Source organism: Muscardinus avellanarius (assembly GCF_963383645.1).
Source record: "Muscardinus avellanarius genome assembly, chromosome: 13".
Classification (NCBI taxonomy): domain Eukaryota; kingdom Metazoa; phylum Chordata; class Mammalia; order Rodentia; family Gliridae; genus Muscardinus; species Muscardinus avellanarius.
The window spans coordinates 24,170,337-24,190,878 of record NC_137799.1 but is presented as its reverse complement, the minus strand read 5'-3'; the positions used below and the strand labels follow the sequence as shown (position 1 = coordinate 24,190,878).

At 37.0% G+C, this 20,542-nt stretch overlaps 1 protein-coding gene across 1 annotated transcript in view; it reads right to left on the bottom strand.

Moving 5' to 3' along the window:
• The window catches only part of SHOC1 (shortage in chiasmata 1), a gene marked incomplete at its 5' end in the record, with an annotated part of 107,779 nt that overhangs the window by 68,566 nt on the left and 18,671 nt on the right, over positions 1–20,542 (bottom strand). The window contains 3 exons of the mRNA XM_080708913.1: positions 12,206–12,346; positions 14,750–14,861; positions 15,058–15,205. Coding sequence (XP_080565039.1) covers positions 12,206–12,346; positions 14,750–14,861; positions 15,058–15,205 — 401 coding nt within the window. The remainder of the gene's footprint in view (positions 1–12,205; positions 12,347–14,749; positions 14,862–15,057; positions 15,206–20,542) is intronic.

The window sequence follows — 20,542 nt, the reverse complement described above, 5'->3', positions numbered from 1 at the left end:
TCATTCTAATTGGGGTTAGGTGAAATATCAGGGTAGTTTTTATTTGCATCTCTCTAATTGTTAATGATGTTGAACATTTTTTCATATATTTATTGGCCATTTGAATTTCTTCTTTTGTGAAATGTCTATTTAGTTCTGCTATTACTTCTCTGAAAAGATTATCGATTCCTTTGTTTTCAGGCTCTAGTCCCTTTTCTATGCCTATTATTCTTAGGTTAGCTGTTTTTTTTTTTAATTGGCCCATATTTCTTTAATGTACAATTCATGGTGTCAAATTTTTTTCTAATTTTTTTCTAAATTATATATTATGCATTCATTTTTGGAGCAGACATCCTCTAAGAGTGAGATTCTGTTTTCCATGTGGTCTGTTCTACTGTTTATAATTTGTATTTATGCCTTCACTTCAATTATTGCATCCTTCACTTTCTTTAGAGCTTCTTTCTGATTCCTGTTCAGGGCGTCAGATTCTTAATTTATTATTTATTTTTTTCAGGCTCTTTCTATATTATTTTTAGAAATCCTATCACTGCATATTTAAAGCATGTGTTAACACTGTGTAAACATTCACAGAAGTGTCTTTCCTTTATGCATTGGTGATTCTTCAGACATATCTTGATGTTAATAGAATCTTAAAATCACAGAAATATGGCAGTTAGATTTGCTTTTTTATTTAATCAATGAATTTATCTCTTTTAATGGATAAGTCTAACCCATTTACCTTTACTTAGACAAAGGTAGTACTTGTATCACCTTATTTTATGCTTCTAATTCAGTTTGCATTTTTTCCCCCAGAGAATGAATTCTATTGCTTATAGACTTTTTCCTATATGGGGTTGGAAGTCATACATCTTATTTTAAACCCATGTGTTATCATTAAAATGTATTTTAATCTTGATTTTTCTATTAATTAAAAAGGAGCATCTCAATTACTCTATTAACATTAGAAACAGCACATTTTTCCACCAAAATGTTAAGATCTCAGAGGCTATATATTAATTTTTTTCAAAATTATATTTTTGGCTTCTGCTCTAAAATAGCATATAACACATATATGAGTTTTCTTCTTCCAACTCCTATTAAAATGACAGTAAACATAAATAAAAATGAGGGAAAGGAGGAGGGAAAACTCATTTATGGGCTACAGTTAATAGCATTCTAGGAGATAGGGAAATAATGAAAAAGAATGGATATGGATATATTAAACAGAATGGTTTCTGGCTTTTGATAATTGCTCTTACTAGACCAATCCTCCTGTAGATAAAATGTATAACTCTGAACAAATATATAAAATGATTATCAGGAGTTCCTACAAAGCTGGGCATGGTGGCACATGCTTGTATTCTAGTACTTAGAAGGCTGAGACAGGAGGATCACAGGTTCATGGCCAGCCTCAGCTAATTAGTGAGGCCCTTCACAACTTAGTGAGAGCCTGTTTCAAAAATAAAGAATAAAAAATAGGGATGGGGGTGTAGTGTGGAAGTAGAATGCCCCTGGGTTCGATCCCCAATTCTGGAAAAAAAAAAAAAAAGAAGGCCCTATAATCTTTAGCAGGGAGAAACTGGGAGGAAATTGTCACTGCGAAGTTTCTATTTTTTCATCTTTTCACCTGAGGAGAGGACCTAATTGGTGCTGTTTGGGCAACTAGACCTTGGATAAAAATCGGTAGTCTCGCCGGGCGTGGTGGCGCACGCTTGTAATCCCCGCGCTTGGGAGGCGGAGACAGGAGGATCGCACAGGTTCGAAGCCAGCCGCGCGCTGGCTTAGGAGACCCTGTTTCCAAAATGAAAATGTAAAAATAGGTCTGGGAGTGTAGCCCCGAGGTAGAAGGGCTTCCAGGAACCCCAGTACCACCAAAAAAAAAAAAAAAAAAAAAAAATCGGTAGTCTCTTTGTCCTAAAGAATTACAGGACAATGTACCTGAACTAGAGTTCAAACTTACTACAGTAGTTGGAAAGTGGACAATAGAGGCATTCAGGAAAGAAGAGAGTAATAAAAACTCAGTAATAAAAACACAGTATATAAACTGTGCCTAAATCTCTGGCTGATCCCTGAATTAAAAATGTATGAGACAGACTCCAAGCATAGCAGTTAAGGTTAAAAGTACCTAATAAACATTTCAGCTTCTTCCCACCGGGGAGGAAAAGTTTATAGTTTGAGTTCAGCCAAGTTAACAATCTTCTAAAACAAAAATCAACTCTCACAATCGGAACACTGATCGGAACGCCGATTGGTGGGCTGCTTTTGCAGCTGCCCGAGGAGCTGCCTGCCCGATATTACCGCGGCAAGATAATCCGGGACTAAAAACGGACTTAGGACCGCATCTAAAGCAGCGAGCAGCACCACATCAGAATTCTGTGTGCTCACCAGCGACCGGATCACAACTTCATAGAGACTCCCACGGATTCCTGCACCAAGTCAGGTACCTGAGGGCGCCCTGGTAAGTTGGGGTCCTAGCGTGTGCGCAGCCCCAACCCCCCAGCACGGGCCCAAGCCTCAGAACCGAGCACTCTCCTCGCGCACCTTGCCTGCGCCACGGTCCCCTGCTAGTAGTCAGTGCCTGTACCACTGCCACCCCTAAATTGGAGCCTTCTTGTGTGTCTAGCCCCTGCCACCTTGCCAGAGCCTGCCTTCCAGGATGCGAAAGCCCTGTGTGACCCGGAAATCTCCTTGGGGCACCCCCAGCTTCTACGTCCCGCGGGAGGCAGAGACCATTGCTGGACACCACGCACTGGACCCTTGAGCACCTACCCTGCACCCCTGGCTCACCGCTGGGTGTTCCCACCCTCCTGGTAGCCAGATGCTTAGTTCTAAGCGAGAACACAGCTCAATACACCTTGGAAGAGCATACCAGCAGCAATAGACAGCTGCATCCACTCTCACTTGGGTCCAGTATTAGCAGCGCATCCAGCCTGCACTCTCGGAATAGGCAGAGCTTTGGCAGTAAGTGTGGGCATCCAGGAACCAGCATCCATTTGCCCAGGGTACATCTTGGGACCACACCGGCTAGCCCAGCTGGAATTTCCAGAGACACGAGAAAATCCATCGGGCTACAATATCTGCACAGGACCTCAGGGGGAGGTTCCAATTATACTTTGGTCATTCTCCACCCCTGCTGTAGGGAAGCACAGGCTGGAGGCTAGGGTGGTGAGTGCAGAGGTGCTGACCACAGGTTAGAATTTCGCAGAACCTGTGAATTGTACAGAATCAAATAACAGTGAAACCAGACATCCAGACACATAAACCTAAAGCAGCTAAAGGAGAGAAAGGTGTCCAAACACCCAGAGTGACCTAAGAAGATAAAAATAGAGTACAAAGAAAACTAAGAGACATTGGATGGTATTCTGAAAGCTACCAAAGCAATCAGATACGCACATATTATATGGACCTGACCCCATATGCGTAAATAAGGAGGACTGTTTGTTTTACTTTTAATGTGGATGTTTTGTTTTATTTTGCTTTTATAGTACTTTTGTTTTGGTATGGTTATTGCTGTTTTATTTATTTTTTCTTTTAACCCACACTTCTTTTACTTTAACTTGTTGTTATATATATATATTGGATAATTTGCCTTATTTTTTTTATTTCACACAGCTGCTAGTTCCTTTTATTTTATTCTTGTTCTTTTTTCCTCTTTCTTCCTCTTTCCTTCCTTTTTTTCATTCTCCTCCTTTGATTGGTTTTCCTTCCTTTTTCTTGGATTACATAATAGTCTTGGTATCTTGTGTGGATTCTTTTTTTTAATGTCTGTCTGCTCCTTCCATCATCCCTATTTACAAACCTTCAAAACTTTTCCTCATAATATACCTCCTGGTTTAATACTCAAAGTATTTCTTATATCCATAATTACTCTACTAACGACAAGAGTCCTAGTAAATTCTCTCTCATTCCTAGCAAGTTATTACCTTATCATACTTAAAGTCTTTCTCAACCTAACATATCCTCTACCTAATCTGACTCCTTTACCAATCACCCCAGCTCCTCACACATCACCCGCCCTCAACACTGGAAAGGCTCTGCTGACTAGCCAATACCCCTAAACTTCTAATATTAAGATTTGACTAGCACACTACTCACGAACGATGGGTAGAAATCAGAAAAACAGGACAGAGAACACTATAAATATGAGAACCAGGAATTATGAAGAGACAGCAGAAATCACGAATACTGACCTACTAGAAATGCAAGAAGGGGAGTTCAGAATCTTGATGTTCAATATGATGAAAGGATTTAAAACAAGTATAGAGGAGGTTAAAGGTGAATTAGAAACACTAAAAAAGAATCAGAAAGAGGTCTGGAATGAAATGAAAGAGGCAATAAGTGAAATGAAGACAGCAACAGAAAGAAATTCTGGAAGATTAGATGAAATGGAAAACAGAATATCAATATTAGAAGACAGTACATCCCAAACCGAAAACACAGTCAGCGATATACAGAAATCTTTACAGCAACAAAACCTAAACATCCAGCAATTATGGGATAATATGAAGCTCCCTAATTTACGGATAATAGGCATTGAGGAAGGGATAGAGGTACAGACCAAAGGCATCTGTAATATCTTCAAGGAAATAATCTCAGAGAATTTTCCAAATATGGAAAGAGACTTGAATCTTCAAGTCCAGGAGGCATACAGAACTCCACTGAGACAGGACCAAAGAAAAACCACTCCACGCCACATAATAACCAAATTGACCAGCATAGAGGCCAAGGAAGGAATCTTAAAAGCAGTGAGAACAAAAGGACGGGTGACATATAGAGGCAAAACAATAAGAATCACCCCAGACTATACAACCCAGGTCAGGAATGCTAGGAGAGACTGGTACGACATGATTCAGACCCTGGAAGAAAATAACTTCCAACCAAGGCTCATCTATCCAGCAAAACTACTATTCAAGATCAATGGGGAAACCAAAGTTTTTCAGGATAAACAGAATCTCAAAAAATTCATGAATTCAAAGCCAACACTAGAGAAAATTCTTAAAGAAATAAACCATAAGGAAGAAAAAAAAAGCAGACTTCAGAATCAGAGAAGAGAGGAAGTTAATAAGTGGGCCATTTAAGTAAAGAAGAAAGATCACACCACCCAAGAGTAGACAGAACACAAAATGGCAGAAAACAAAAATCATATTTCAATAATATCTCTTAATGTCAAAGGACTTAACTCACCAATCAAAAGACATAGACTGGCAATATGGATTAGGAAACATAATCCAAATATATGCTGTCTGCAAGAAACTCACCTCACAGCCAAAGACATTCACAGGCTGAACGTGAAAGGATGGAAAAAGATATACCATGCCACCAGTGACCAAAAAAGAGCAGGGGTAGCAACCCTGATATCCAACAAAGCAGATTTTAAACTAAAACACATCAAAAGAGACAAATCAGGGCACTTCCTTTTATTAAAAGGAACAATACACCAAGAAGATATAATGATAGTAAATATTTATGCCCCAAATATGGGTGCAACCACATTTGTAAAACAAACCCTTCTGGACATAAGATCCCAAGTAGACCCAAATACAATAATTCTGGGAGACTTTAATACGCCTCTCACACCACTGGATCGATCTTCAAGGCAAAAGATGAGTAAAGACGCTTTAGAACTAAAGGAAACCATAAACCAAATGGACCTAATAGACGTTTTCAGAGTATTTCAACCAGGAACTACAGAATACACTTTCTTCTCAGCAGCCCATGGAACCTTCTCCAAAATAGATCACATCCTGGGACACAAAGAAAATACCAGCAAATTCAAAAAATGTAATATAATTCCATGCATCTTTTCAGACCACAATGGAATAAAAGTAGAAATCAACAACAGGAAACTCGAAAGAAAGTATTCAAATTCATGGAGAATGAATGATACACTATTGAATGACGAATGGGTAAGAGCAGAAATTAGGGAAGAAATAAAGAAATTTATGGAAACAAACGAAAACAGAGACACAACCTACCAAAACCTATGGGACACCATGAAGGCAGTACTAAGAGGAAAGTTTATTGCATTGAGTGCTCACATAAAAAAGACGGAGAACCACCAAGTAAAGAACCTAATGACACAACTCAAGGATCTAGAAATTCTGCAACAGTCTATTCCCAAAGCCAGCAGAAGACAAGAAATCATCAAAATTAGAGCAGAAATAAATGAAATAGAGAACCAAAAAACAATTCAAAGAATCAATAAAACAAAAAGTTGGTTCTTTGAAAAGATTAATAGAATTGATAAACCCCTGGCCAACCTAACCAAAAGAAAAAGAGAATCAACTCAAATTATCAAAATTAGAAACGAAAAAGGAGATATCACTACAGATTGTGAAGAAATTAAAAATATTATCAGAAAATACTTTAAAAATTTATACTCCAATAGATTTGAAAACCTGGATGAAATTGACAGATTTCTAAGCACAGTTAACCTTCCTACACTCAACCAAGAGGACATAGCAAGCCTAAACCAACCAATAACAACCAAAAAAATAGAAATGGCAATAAAGATTCTTCCACCAAAGAAAAGCCCAGGCCCAAATGGGTTCCCAGCTGAATTCTAAAAACCTTCAGTGAACAACTAATACCAATACTTCATAACATGTTCTGGGAAATTGAAAGAGATGGAACTCTTCCAAATTCCTTCTATGAGGCCAGTATCACATTAATCCCCAAACCAAATAAAGATACCTCAAGAAAGGAAAACTACAGACCAATATCCTTAATGAACATAGATGCAAAAATTCTAAACAAAATACTAGCTATACGCATTCAAAACTATATCAAGAGAATAATACATCATGACCAAGTCGGTTTCATCCCAGAAAAACAAGGCTGGTTCAACATACACAAATCAATACATGTTATTCACCACATAAATAGAACCAAGAACAAAAACCACATCATCGGACTTCCGGGAAGATGGCGACCGAGAAAAGCGGGGCTTAAGAGCCCCGCTAACAACCAATCTCCATTACCACAAAATCAGCGCCTTTCATAGCCAGAAAACACCATCACCAGAGAAACAAAAAAATCACCAGGCTCCAGAGAGAAAGCAGACTGAGAACAGAGCTCAGAGCCACAGAGGAGATAACCGGCCTTATGCCTGAGGACGCGGCAGCAGTGCCATACTGCCGGTGGCAGTGGCAAATTCACCGGACGGCTACAGCAAGCCGAGGTGAGCCGCTGCGGAGCAGCTAGGCAGGATTTCTCGCCGCAGGTAAAATCTAAAGCTCCCAGTGGCTGAGCTCAGCACACGCTGCAGGGATTCAGAGTGGAAATCAAAACCAAGAAGAAATACGCCAGCCTCACGGCCGAGGGCGTGGCAGCAGCGCCATATTGCCACAGGCGGCAGCAGCAGAGAATTCACCGATCCAGTACAGCTACATCTGCGTACTCAAGAACAGTGAGTCAAATTGCAGGCGACAGAGGAGAAATCCCAGTACTGTACTCCCTGGGACTTGACCCAGTGGGGGAGGGGCGGTGGCAGAGATATCACACCATAGGAGAACGTGCAACCTGGCACCCCCCATAGTCTAAAGCAGCCTCTATCGACTCCCTGGGTCAGAGACTCTGTGATACAACCCAGTAAAGGAGTAGTGGGGTCTGAGATACTACAGACTCGAGATCCAGAACACCTTAAGTGAAGTCATAGTGACCCAAGGGAAGAACCCAGAGAAGGCACAAACTTCCAAAATCATGGGAAAGAGGAATAATACTGGAGCAATGAATGCCCACAACCCCACAACATCAGAACCCGATAAAACAGAAAATCAGAGATTTCTAGAAGATCAAATCAGGAAAATAACTGTAGAAATAATAGAGGTGCTTCGAAACGAACTCAGAGAGAGCCAAAAAGAGATAAAGGATGCAATTAATGAAGTAAAGGCCTCAATTCAAAGCACAAACAACCGATTAGACCACATGGAGAACAGAATCTCGCTCTTAGAAGATGATCATTCCAAAAATGAACGCATAGTTTCTAATTTAGGAAAAAATATCTGACAGCAGGAATCTGATATTGAAGAAATATGGGCCCATTTTAAGAGAGCTAACCTAAGAATAATTGGAATAGAGGAGGGAAAAGAAAGTGAAACCAGAGGGATCAACAATCTCTTCAAGGAATTAATAGCAGAAAATTTTCCAAACATAGAGCAAGAGGTTGATACACAGGTCCAGGAAACTTATAGAACTCCCTTTAGACAGGATCGGAGAAGAGGATCCCCACGCCACATAATTGTCAAAATGACCAATGTGGAAGCCAAGCAGAGAATCTTAAAGGCAACAAAAACAAAGGGCCAAGTGACGTTTAGAGGCAAACCAATTAGAATCACTCCAGACTTCCCAAACCAAGTCATGAGAGCCAGAAGGGCTTGGAGTAACATATTCCAAACTCTGAAAGAAAACAACTTCCAGCCAAAAATTTCCTACCCAGCAAAACTTTCTATCAAATTAGATGGAGAAATAAGAAGCTTCCATGACAAACAGAAACTGAAGGAATTTATGTCTTCAAAACCAGCGCTAGAGAAAATACTCAAAGAGATTAACTACAAAGAAGAAATAGGTAACACACACCAGAACCAGAGAAACAAGAGTTTCCATCCAACAGTCAACTAAGATTGGTTATCTGTGGAGATTCATTACTTATGTTAGTCTTTTACCTATCTCTAAATGGTATTGTTTGCCTTTATTGTTGTTAATTTTTAGGATTTCTAGTTGGAATATTAATATACCTTCAGATATAGCATTTGGAAATATTTTATCCCATTCTATTAGTAACTGTTAACTCTGTTTACATTGTCTTTGGATATACAATATATTTTTTTTTTAGGGTGTTTGTATACTCTTCTGTTGCCTGTGCCATTGAAATCATATCCAAGAAATCACTGCCAATTTCATTGTTGTGAGGTTTTATGACCCAGATTTTCTCCTACAAGTTTATAGTCTTAAGATTTATATTTAGATCTTTTATCTATTTTGAGTTAATATTTGTATATGGGATTAGGTAAGGGTCCAATTTTATTCTTTTCCATGTAATTATTATGTTTCAACAATATTTAGTTAAAAGATTATTATTTCCACCACCAAATGTTCGTGGAAACCTTGTCAAAAATAACTTGACAATATAGGGAAGAATTTAGCTCTAGGCTTTTATTTAACTCCAATGGTTTATATATCTGCCTTTAGAATAGTACTACACTGTTTCAATTATTGTAGCTTTATATGGTTTGAAATCAGAAAATATATATCTTCTAGCTTTGTTCTTTTTCAAGATCGTTTTGGGTATCTAGAGTCCATTTTCCATATTAGGATAGATTTTTTTTCTGAAAAATAAATATATAAATATATGATAGTTTCACCTAAAAAAATAGAAAAAAATATTCTCTGGTAAGAAAGAAAGCAAAAAGAAATATTGAAATGTTATCTTTAAGTCATCAAAAGCTTGGTGTCAGACAAATGAAATTGTTATGTGATATTATCATTTTTAATTTTGGATAAATTGCTATAATACTAGATGTCAACCACTAAGCCAAGCATGGGAGGGAGGGATGGGGAGGGAATGGGGTGGGGGTCGGGTGGGGGCTGACTGGGCGATGTGTGCATGTATGTCTACAAAAGTTTGTATCCCACTATGATGTATGAATATAGTGCACCAATAAATATATATATATATATATATATATATATATATATATATAAACCACATCATCATAGCAATAGATGCTGAAAAAGCATTCGACAAAATCCAACACCCATTTATGTTAAAAACACTGCAAAAAATTGGGATAGAAGGAAAGTACTTCAACATCATCAAGGCAATATACTGCAAACCCAAAGCCAACATTATATTGAATGGGGAAAAACTGTAAGAATTTCCGCTACAGTCAGGAACAAGACAAGGATGCCCACTATCACCACTCCTTTTCAATATAGTCCTTGAGACTCTTGCTGCAGCAATCAGACAAGAGAAGGAAATCAAAGGAATCCACATAGGAAGAGAGGAAGTAAAATTATCCTTATTCGCAGATGACATGATCCTTTATCTGGAAGACCCAAAGAACTCAACCAAAAGACTTCTGGAGCTGATTGACAAATTCAGCAAAGTCGTAGGTTACAAAATCAACCTATAGAAATCAGTGGCCTTTCTTTATGCCAACAACGAATCCACAATGAAAGAAACAAAGAAAACAATTCCGTTCACTATAACCTCAAAACCAATAAAATACCTAGGAATAAACCTAACCCAAGATGTAAAAGACCTCTACAACAAAAACTATAAAACATTAAAGAAAGAAATAGAAGAAGACCTTGGAAGATGGAAAGATCTCCCGTGCTCGTGGATAGGCAGAATAAATATCATCAAAATGGCCATTCTGCCAAAACTGATCTATAGGTTCAATGCAATTCCCATTAAAATACCAGTGACATTCTTCAGAGACCTAGAAAAATCAATCATGAACTTCATATGGAGAAAGAAAAGACCTAGAATAGCCAAAGCAATATTCAATAACAAGAAACACGCAGGAGGCATTACAATCCCAGACTTCAAACTATACTATAGAGCAATAGTAGTAAAAACAGCATGGTACTGGCACAAAAACAGATATACTGACCAGTGGATTAGAATAGAAGATACAGAAACAAACCCACACATCTTTAGTCATTTAATCTTTGACAAAGGGGCCAAACACATACGCTGGAGAAAAGACAGCCTTTTCAACAAGTGGTGCTGGGAGAACTGGCTATCCATTTGTAAAAAGATGAATCTAAACCCCTATATCTCACCTAACACAGGAATCAACTCAAGATGGATCAAAGACTTAGAAATTAGACCTGAGACTGTGAAGTTAGTAGAGGAGAACATAGGTTCAACACTACAACATATTGGCACAGGCAGTAACTTTCTCAACAAAACCTCCAAAGCTCAGGAAATTAAAGCAAGAATAAACAAGTGGGATAACATCAAACTAAAAAGTTTCTTCTCATCAAAGGAAACTATCAATAACCTAAAGAGGAAGCCTACAGAATGGGAAAGGATCTTTACCAGCCACCATTCTGATAGGGGGCTAATATCCAGAGTATACAAAGAGCTCAAAAGACTCTACACTAGCAAAACAAACAACCCAATCAAGAAATGGGCAAATGAACTAAATAGACACTTCACAAAAGAAGAGATACAAAGGGCTAATAGATACATGAAAAGATGTTCTTCATCACTGGCCATCAGGGAGATGCAAATCAAAACTACACTGAGATTCCATCTAACCCCAGTCAGAGTAGTAAGCATAAAGAAATCAAACAACAACAAATGCTGGCGAGGATGTGGGGAAAGAGGAACTCTTTTACACTGTTGGTGGGAATGCAAACTAGTTCAACCACTATGGAGATCTGTGTGGAGATTCCTAAGAAAGGTGGGAATAGATCCACCATATGAGCCAGCTATACCACTCCTGGGTATCTTTCCAAAGGGGTTGAATTCAGAGAAATACAGCAACATATGCATACCTATGTTCATAGCAGCACAATTTGTAATAGCAAAATAGTTTTTGTTAAGTATCAGGCGCAATGTCGGGATACAATCCAATTATGGTAAGGAAAATGGTAATTCATGCTAAACAAAAGATATGTGAATGGACACTAATTATAAGATGATTCGTTTTAAAATTAATATATAAAGATGTTTAAAACAGTAATAATATAGTAATCACTATGCTAACAGATGTAAAAATGGCTGTAATGAATAACACAAAGGAATTCACACCAAAGGAAGAGAAAACTATAAAAGAGAAACTAAAATAAAATGAAAATTAAAAAAACTAAATATTTAAAATAAAAGATTCCCCCCAAAGATTGACAGTGAGAGTCTTGTCAATAGTTATTCTAACATTTACATATGTAATATGTATAACATTTTTACAAAATCTGGAGGCTCAGAAAACATGTTAATAATTAAAATCAGGAGCTGGGTGTGGTGGTGCGCACTTGTAATCCCAGCATTTGGGAGGCTGAGACAGGAGGATCACAGTTTCACGGACAACTTCAGCTACATAGTGAGGCCCTTTACAACTCAGTGAGACCCTGTTTCAAAATAAAGAATAAAAAATAGGGATGGGGGTGTAGCTTGGAGGTAGAATGCCTCTGAGTTCCATCCCCACTACCGAAAAAAAAAAAAATCAGGGTAATTTATAAGAAATACATCTTAAAATTAATTCTTACCTCTTTTAAAAGGTTTTTCATTTTCATCTACATAATTTATTATTTCTGTTACTAAGTTTAATGACTCCTTCTGTTCTGTGGGTGATGGAATATCAATTTCTTGTTCAAAATTTGTAGATATTACAAACTCAGAAGGAAAAGTTGACAGCTGAAATAATATATAGTTAAAAGTTCTGATGGAGATTTTACATATAAATATTTTTGAATTTATAAACAGATATGTTTGCTTAAATGACATACTGAATTTTAAACTAAACCCATGCTAAGATCTTAAAATTCTATGTGTACTTTTAAAAAATAGAAGTGCAACAGCTAAATGTATATCCTTATTGCAAGCAATACTTTCTCTGAGTAATATATTTTTGGTCACTCACTAATTAGTGATGTACAATATTCCTAGATTTGAAAGTAACTTCTTTATGACTAATAGTTAAAATTTTAAATTCTAAATTGAAAAAAAATCCCTGCAAGACAGGTACAGTACTGCACTCTTATAATCCCAGTACTTGGGAGACTGAGACAAGGGGATTGCCGGTTAAAGGCCAGCCTCAGCAATTTAGTGAGGTACTTCAGCAACTTAGCAAGACCCTGTTTCTAAATAAAAAATAAAATAGGGTTGGGGTGTAGTTTGGGTTCAACCTTGAGTTTAAAAAAAGTCACTGCAGCCAATAAGAGATAACAATGGGGAAAAGTGAAAAGATAGTATGGAATGTAATGAATCTTTACTGCATTCTAAGAAGTGTATTTCTCTTTCATTCCTACAAAACAGCTTCCTCAACAGGTAATACTGACTCTGTGCTCAACTCTTGGAATTAAGAGGGGAGAAAAAAAAGGACTAGAGGAAAGGGGCCAAAGAATGAATTAATGTTTACCATCATGTTAAATTTTTAATTGTAAGAAAATTAAATTCTTTAAGTACTTTGTATATATGCCATTTGAATGTATTAAGAAAAGCTCCAAATATAAAACTTTCACTTGTCCTCAAAAATAATTTTAAAGTAACATAATGAATCCATATAATCTATATGTGCCTCAAGTTTTAGGCTTATTAAATTGCAAAAATTTGTTTGCAGTCTTAACTGCTAGAATTTTGTACATACTAATATCATATTAACAATTTTGTGAGCTACTAGAATTATACACTAAAAAAGGGCTTTTTTTTGGTGGTGGTACTGGGGATGGAACCCTTCTACCTCCAGACTACACTCGAAGACCTATTTGTATATTTTTCATTTGGAAACAGGGTCTCAAGCCAGCGAGGCTGGCTTCAAACCTGCGCTGATCCTTCTGTCTCCATCTCTCAAGCGCGGGGATTACAAGCGTGTGCCACCATGCCTGGCAAAAAAGGGCTATTTTTTTTTTTTGGTATGGGGATTAAACCCAGAGACATTCTACCTTCAAGTTATACCCCTAGCCCAATTTTATTTATTTGGAAACAGGGTCTCACTAAGTTGCAGAGGCTGGCTTTGAACCTGCAATCCTCCTGTCTCAGCCTCCCAAGTACTGGAATTACAAGTATGTGCTACTCTCTGAACCCCTAACCCCTGCTCAAGAAGGGCTATCTTTAAGAAATTTGACCTTAGACTGGTATAGTGGGGCATGCCTGTAATCTCAAGTACTTGGGAGGCTTAGACAGGAGGATCAGAGGTTCGAGGAGAGCCCCAGCAATGTAGCAAGACTCTCGGCAATTTAGGAAGAACTTGTTTCAAAAATAAAACTATAGGAATGACTGGGGATATAGCTCAGAGGTAAAATGCCCTCTGGGCTTAATCCCAGAGGATTAAAAAAAGTGACCTTTAAGATGCAGAGGTGTGATCTTTCTCATTAGATACTGGTAGCACCTCAAATTCAGTTGGACAATCTGTATTCTTACTCCCTTAATAAGATCAATTATCTTTTAGCTTAAGTACTATCTTCTTTGTGCCTAATCCACAAATTAATATTTCTGGCTCTAGCCTTCCATTTTTAAATTAGACATGACTGCTTAATTTCCGATGCCAGATATATGAATTAGAATTATAAAGGGAGGTTGAAAAATTCTCTATACTTGGGATATACACAAGATCAATTAAATCAGAATATATCTGGGTAGGACTCAGGCTTCAACCTTTTTAAAATTTTATTAACCCCTTAGGTAATTCCAATGTACAGCTAAGAACCACTATCCACTATTTATAAGTAAATTTGATTCCTTGTCTGACATACATTCATTCAACCAGTTGTTTTTATTTCCCCCCCGCAGTACTAGGGATTGAACCCAGGGGCATTCTACCTCCGAGCTATACCCTCAACACAATTTTTTATTCTTTATTTTGAAACAGGGTCTCCCCAAGTTGTGAAGGGCCTCACTAAGTAGCTGAGGCTGGCTTCAAACCTTCAATCCTCCTGTCTCAGCCTCAAGTACTGGAATTACAAATGTGTGCCACCATACCTGGCTTATCAATTTTTTTTAAATATAGTAATTATAAGCAATGAATATTACTAAAATTTATAAAAATGAGTTTTCTTACTTTTATCCAAATAGTACTAATAACCAAGTGTTACAACCAACCTCATTTAAACCTACTGTATCTTCTAGTTTCTCCTTACAAAAGTTCTCTTTATCCATTGAAAAATCTTTTTCCACAAAACCTTCCAAATCTTCTTGAAAAGACAAAGATTCCCTTAAAACAGAAATCAAACAATATTAAATAGTGTTTACTGGATGAGAGTTATATAACAAAGGTAGATAATCAAAATATATAGTAATTAAAATAAAATTGAAATAAAACAATGGTAAAGTATCATTGATAAATCTCAACTTGTGGTCAAATAGTATTTTCTCTATAAAAGTGAATTAATTACAGGGTAATTAAATACCTGGAAAGATTAGCTTCTTTTAACTCTAAAAGGGGGTCTTTTATCAGAGATAATTTTTGTTTACTCAAGGGAGTATTTGAAGTTGGTAGCTGACTTTCATAGGGTAAGTCACTGGCAAACATTACTTCTTCATCATCAATGAATAAATCTGAAAAGAAATAAAAATATAAATAGAAAATATCTGAACATTATACAAAGGTATCTAGATACTCTAGACTTCAGAAGTTCTCTAAGTACTGGGATTACAGGTATGTGACACTAGGACCTGCTGGATTTTGATTTTTAATCTACTTTGCCAGTTTTTGTCTTTTAGTTGTGGAATTAAGATTGCTTATATTCAGTGTTATTACAGAGTGGTTGTGTTTCCTATTACTTTGAGTTACATTTTCTATTTAGTTCAGTGTTACTTTTGCTAATTGTTCCCTAATCAAATTTGTCCCTTCTCTGGCTCTGAAGTTCAGTTTTTATTCTTTCATTGTATACTGTTTCTTAAAGTGTTCTCTCCAGTGCCAGCTTAGAAGCCGTGAATTCTTTTAGTTATCTTAGAAGCCATGAATTCTTTTAGTTACTGCTTATCTTAGAAGATTTTTATTTCTCGGTCAACTTTGAAAGATAGCTTTGCTGGATATAGTAATCTTGGTTGGAAGTTATTTTCTTTCCCTTCCTCTAGCTATTAGAGTTTAGGTTGAGAAATGCAGAGTAGCTCTTACTGGTTTACCTCTGTTATATAGCTTTTTACTCTTGATGTATTTAAGATTCTTTTTTTTTTTGACCTCTAGGTTAGTCATTTTGATTATAAGTGGCATGAAGAAGTTCTTTGATCTTTTCTAATTTGTGTTCTCAATGTCTTTTGTATGTGAATATCCATTTCATTTTCCAAATATGAAAATTCTGATACTATTTCCCTGAAGAGGCTTTTTTATTCCTTTAGTTTGTACCTTCAGACCTTCCTCAGCCAATTACCTTTAAATTTGGTCTCTTGATGGTTTCCAAGACTTCTTGAGTGTTCTGATCATGGTATTTTATTATCTTTTCTATATTGCTGACTGAGTGTTCAAGTTTAAATTCACTGTCGACTAAAACTGAGATTCTCTTTTCCATGTGATCTAGTCTGCTGATGATAGTTCTAATATTTTTTTTTTTGCAGTACTGGGAATTGAACCCAGGGGCATTCTACCTCTGGACTATACTCCCAATGCTATTTTTTATTCTTAATATTGAAACAGGGTCTCACTAAGTTTCAGAGACCCTTGCTAAGTAGCTGAGGCTGTCCTCGAACCTGCAATCAGCCTCCTAAGTACTGGGTTTACAGGCATGCACCATCATGCTCAGCTTCTGACTATAGTTTTAATCTGCTTTATTGTATCTTTAATTTCATTCAGAATTTGTTTGTTTTCAAACATTTTAATTTATTTAATTCTTCATTGTGGTATGCATATAAAACATGTAGCAAGCCAGGAGTGGTGGTACATGCCTGTAATCCCAGGACTTTGGAGGCTGAGGTAGGAATATTACAAGCTTGAAGCCATACTCAGCAACTTAGCAAGGCTCTCAGCAATTTAGTGAGATCCTGTTCAAAATATAAAATTAAATAGATCTAGGGGTGTAGTAGCTCAATGGTAGAATAACCCTGGATTCAATCCTCAAAACACACACACACACACAGAAAAGCATGTAGCATAGTACTGGGGCATTAAGTAGAGCTCAATAAACTTTATTATTTAGCAAATGGAGGAGTAGCCAAATGATCTGAAAGAGCTGGCTATAATGGCTTCTACTTTATCAACAAATGTTACTTTAATATATTGAGAAAAACAGCTTGTGCTTCAAAATAACCAGTGAAAGTATAAAGAAATAAAACATTTGACATTGGCTTACCCTGGGCTTCTTATCTCTGAATCATTTTAATTTTTAAGGACTATAGTTTATCCCATAGAGACTCTGATAAGTAGGGATGGAGATAATCTACAAATTAAACACATTCTGATTCTATCATTTAATGTTACTTAAACATGGATACGATAAAGCTAACTACAATTAAATACAGCAAAATACATACTTGAGAAGTGTGCTATATCCTACCTACTAAGAAACACTATGCTAGTAAATGCTGGAATAAGTTTTTCTTCTCTATTCCCACCTTGACCTGTTTGGGTTACTTTAGAATCTTGGCTATGTGAGAGCTTTAGCAGTTTCTGAGCCATAGAATAAAACATAAAACCTGCCCCCATTCTTCATTAAGCTCTGGAATGGATTGAGTAAAAGAAAAATGTATGCTCAGATGAGCAGCTACTCAGAAAAGCAAACTCTCCAACATAAAAGCCACCTTAAGGAGGGAGCAATGGGTTTTTGTTTGGGGAAATGCTCTTTCAGTTAGGTGATGGTAGAATGGCACAAGACAGAAAGAGTACAGAGTTTTCAGGTAGTGATGTCTCGTGGCCAACTACATAAGTGGTATGCATGTGCCTAGTAAATGTGAAATGTGCCTAATAATTACTTGATCTGCTTTTGCAGCTAGGAAATATCTTCTGCTAGCACTAAATGGATATGACAAAAAATAACGTGTGATGTGAACTAGCTTTCTTAAAGACTGTTTTATGATACACCAAAGAAAGCTAGAACTGGGCATGGTGGCACACGCTTGTAATTCCAGTACTTGTGAGGTTGAGACAGAAGGACCTGGGTTTGCGGCCAGCCTCAGCTACTTAGTGAGGCACTCTGCAACTTAGTGAGACCCTGTAAGCAAAATAAATAATAAAAAAATCTGGCTGTGGGTGTAGCTCGGAGATAAATGGCCCTGAGTTCAATCCCCAGTGCCGGAAAAAAAAAAAAAAAAAAAAAAAAAAAAAAAAGAAGAAAGAAGGAAGGAAGAAAAAAAGCTAGAAAGTTGAGTGTGGTGGCACACACCTGTAATCCTAGTACTTAGAAGGTTAAGGCAGGAGAATTGCAGGTTTGCAGGCAGCCTCAACACCTTAGGTGAAGCTCTACACAACTGAGTGATACCCTAAATAGGGCTGGGGTGTAGCTCAGAGGTAGAATGCCCCTGGGTTCAAAATCCAGCATCAAATTAATTAATGAATAATAAATAGCAAAGCTAGTAAATTAGTTCTTTTTTTGTGTGTGGTACTAGGGTTCCTGGAAGCCCTTCTACCTCCGGGCTACACTCCCAGACCTATTTTTACATTTTTATTTGGAAACAGGGTCTCCTAAGCCAGCGCGCGAGACTGGCTTCGAACCTGTGCGATCCTCCTGTCTCTGCCTCCCAAGCGCGGGGATTACAAGCATGCACCACCACGCCCGGCTTTTTTTTTTTTTTAATAATTTTTTAAAATTTATTTTATTTTTTATTGGTGCACTGTATTCATACATCATAGTGGGATACAAACTTTTGTAGACATACATGCACACATCGCCCAGTCAGCCCCCACCCGATCCCCACCCCATTCTCTCCCCATCCCTCCCTCCCATGCTTGGCTTAGTGGTTGACATCTAGTATTACAGCAATTTATCCAAAATTAAAATGATAATCTCACGTAACAGTTTCATTTGTCTGACACCAAGCTTTTGATGACTTAAAGATAACATTTCAATATTTCTTTTTACTTTCTTTCTTACCAGAGAATATTTTTTTCTATTTTTTTTAGGTGAAACTATCATATATTTATATATTTATTTTTCAGAAAAAAATCTATCCTAATATGGAAAATGGACTCTAGATACCCAAAACGATCTTGAAAAAGAACAAAGCTAGAAGATATATATTTTCTGATTTCAAACCATATAAAGCTACAATAATTGAAACAGTGTAGTACTATTCTAAAGGCAGATATATAAACCATTGGAGTTAAATAAAAGCCTAGAGCTAAATTCTTCCCTATATTGTCAAGTTATTTTTGACAAGGTTTCCACGAACATTTGGTGGTGGAAATAATAATCTTTTAACTAAATATTGTTGAAACATAATAATTACATAGAAAAGAATAAAGTTGGACCCTTCCCTAATCCCATATACAAATATTAACTCAAAATAGGTAAAAGACCTAAATATAAATCTTAAGACTATAAACTTTTAGGAGAAAATCTGGGTCATAAAACCTCACAACATTGAAATTGGCAGTGATTTCTTGGATATGATTTCAATGGCACAGGCAACAGAAGAGTATACAAACTCCCTAAAAAAAAAAATATTGTATATCCAAAGACAATGTAAACAGAGTTAACAGTTACTAATAGAATGGGATAAAATATTTCCAAATGCTCTATCTGAAGGTATATTAATATTCCAACTAGAAATCCTAAAAATTAACAACAATAAAGGCAAACAATACCATTTAGAGATAGGTAAAAGACTAACATAAGTAATGAATCTCCACAGATAACCAATCTTAGTTGACTGTTGGATGGAAACTCTTGTTTCTCTGGTTCTGGTGTGTGTTACCTATTTCTTCTTTGTAGTTAATCTCTTTGAGTATTTTCTCTAGTGCTGGTTTTGAAGACATAAATTCCTTCAGTTTCTGTTTGTCATGGAAGCTTCTTATTTCTCCATCTAATTTGATAGAAAGTTTTGCTGGGTAGGAAATTTTTGGCTGGAAGTTGTTTTCTTTCAGAGTTTGGAATATGTTACTCCAAGCCCTTCTGGCTCTCATGACTTGGTTTGGGAAGTCTGGAGTGATTCTAATTGGTTTGCCTCTGAATGTCACTTGGCCCTTTGCTTTTGTTGCCTTTAAGATTCTCTGCTTGACTTCCACATTGGTCATTTTGACAATTATGTGGCGTGGGGATCCTCTTCTCGGATCCTGTCTAAAGGGAGTTCTATAAGTTTCCTGGACCTGTGTATCAACCTCTTGCTCTATGTTTGGAAAATTTTCTGCTATTACTTCCTTGAAGAGATCGTTGATCCCTTTGGTTTCACTTTCTTTTCCCTCCTCTATTCCAATTATTCTTAGGTTAGCTCTCTTAAAATGGGCCAATATTTCTTCAATATCAGATTCCTGCTGTTGGATATTTTTTCCTAGATTAGAAACTATGCGTTCATTTTTGGAATGATCATCTTCTAAGAGCGAGATTCTGTTCTCCATGAGGTCTAATCGGTTGTTTGTGCTTTGAATTGAGGCCTTTACTCCATTAATTGCATCCTTTATCTCTTTTTGGCTCTCTCTGAGTTCTTTTTGAAGCACCTCTATTATTTCTACAGTTATTTTCCTGATTTGATCTTCTAGAAATCTCTGATTTTCTGTTTTATCGGGTTCTGATGTTGTGGGGTTGTGGGCATTCATTGCTCCAGTATTATTCCTCTTTCCCATGATTTTGGAAGTTTGTGCCTTCTCTGGGTTCTTCCCTTGGGTCACTATGACTTCACTTAAGGTGTTCTGGATCTCGAGTCTGTAGTATCTCAGACCCCACTACTCCTTTACTGGGTTGTATCACAGAGTCTCCGACCCAGGGTGTCGATAGAGGCTGCTTTAGACTGTGGGGGGTGCCAGGT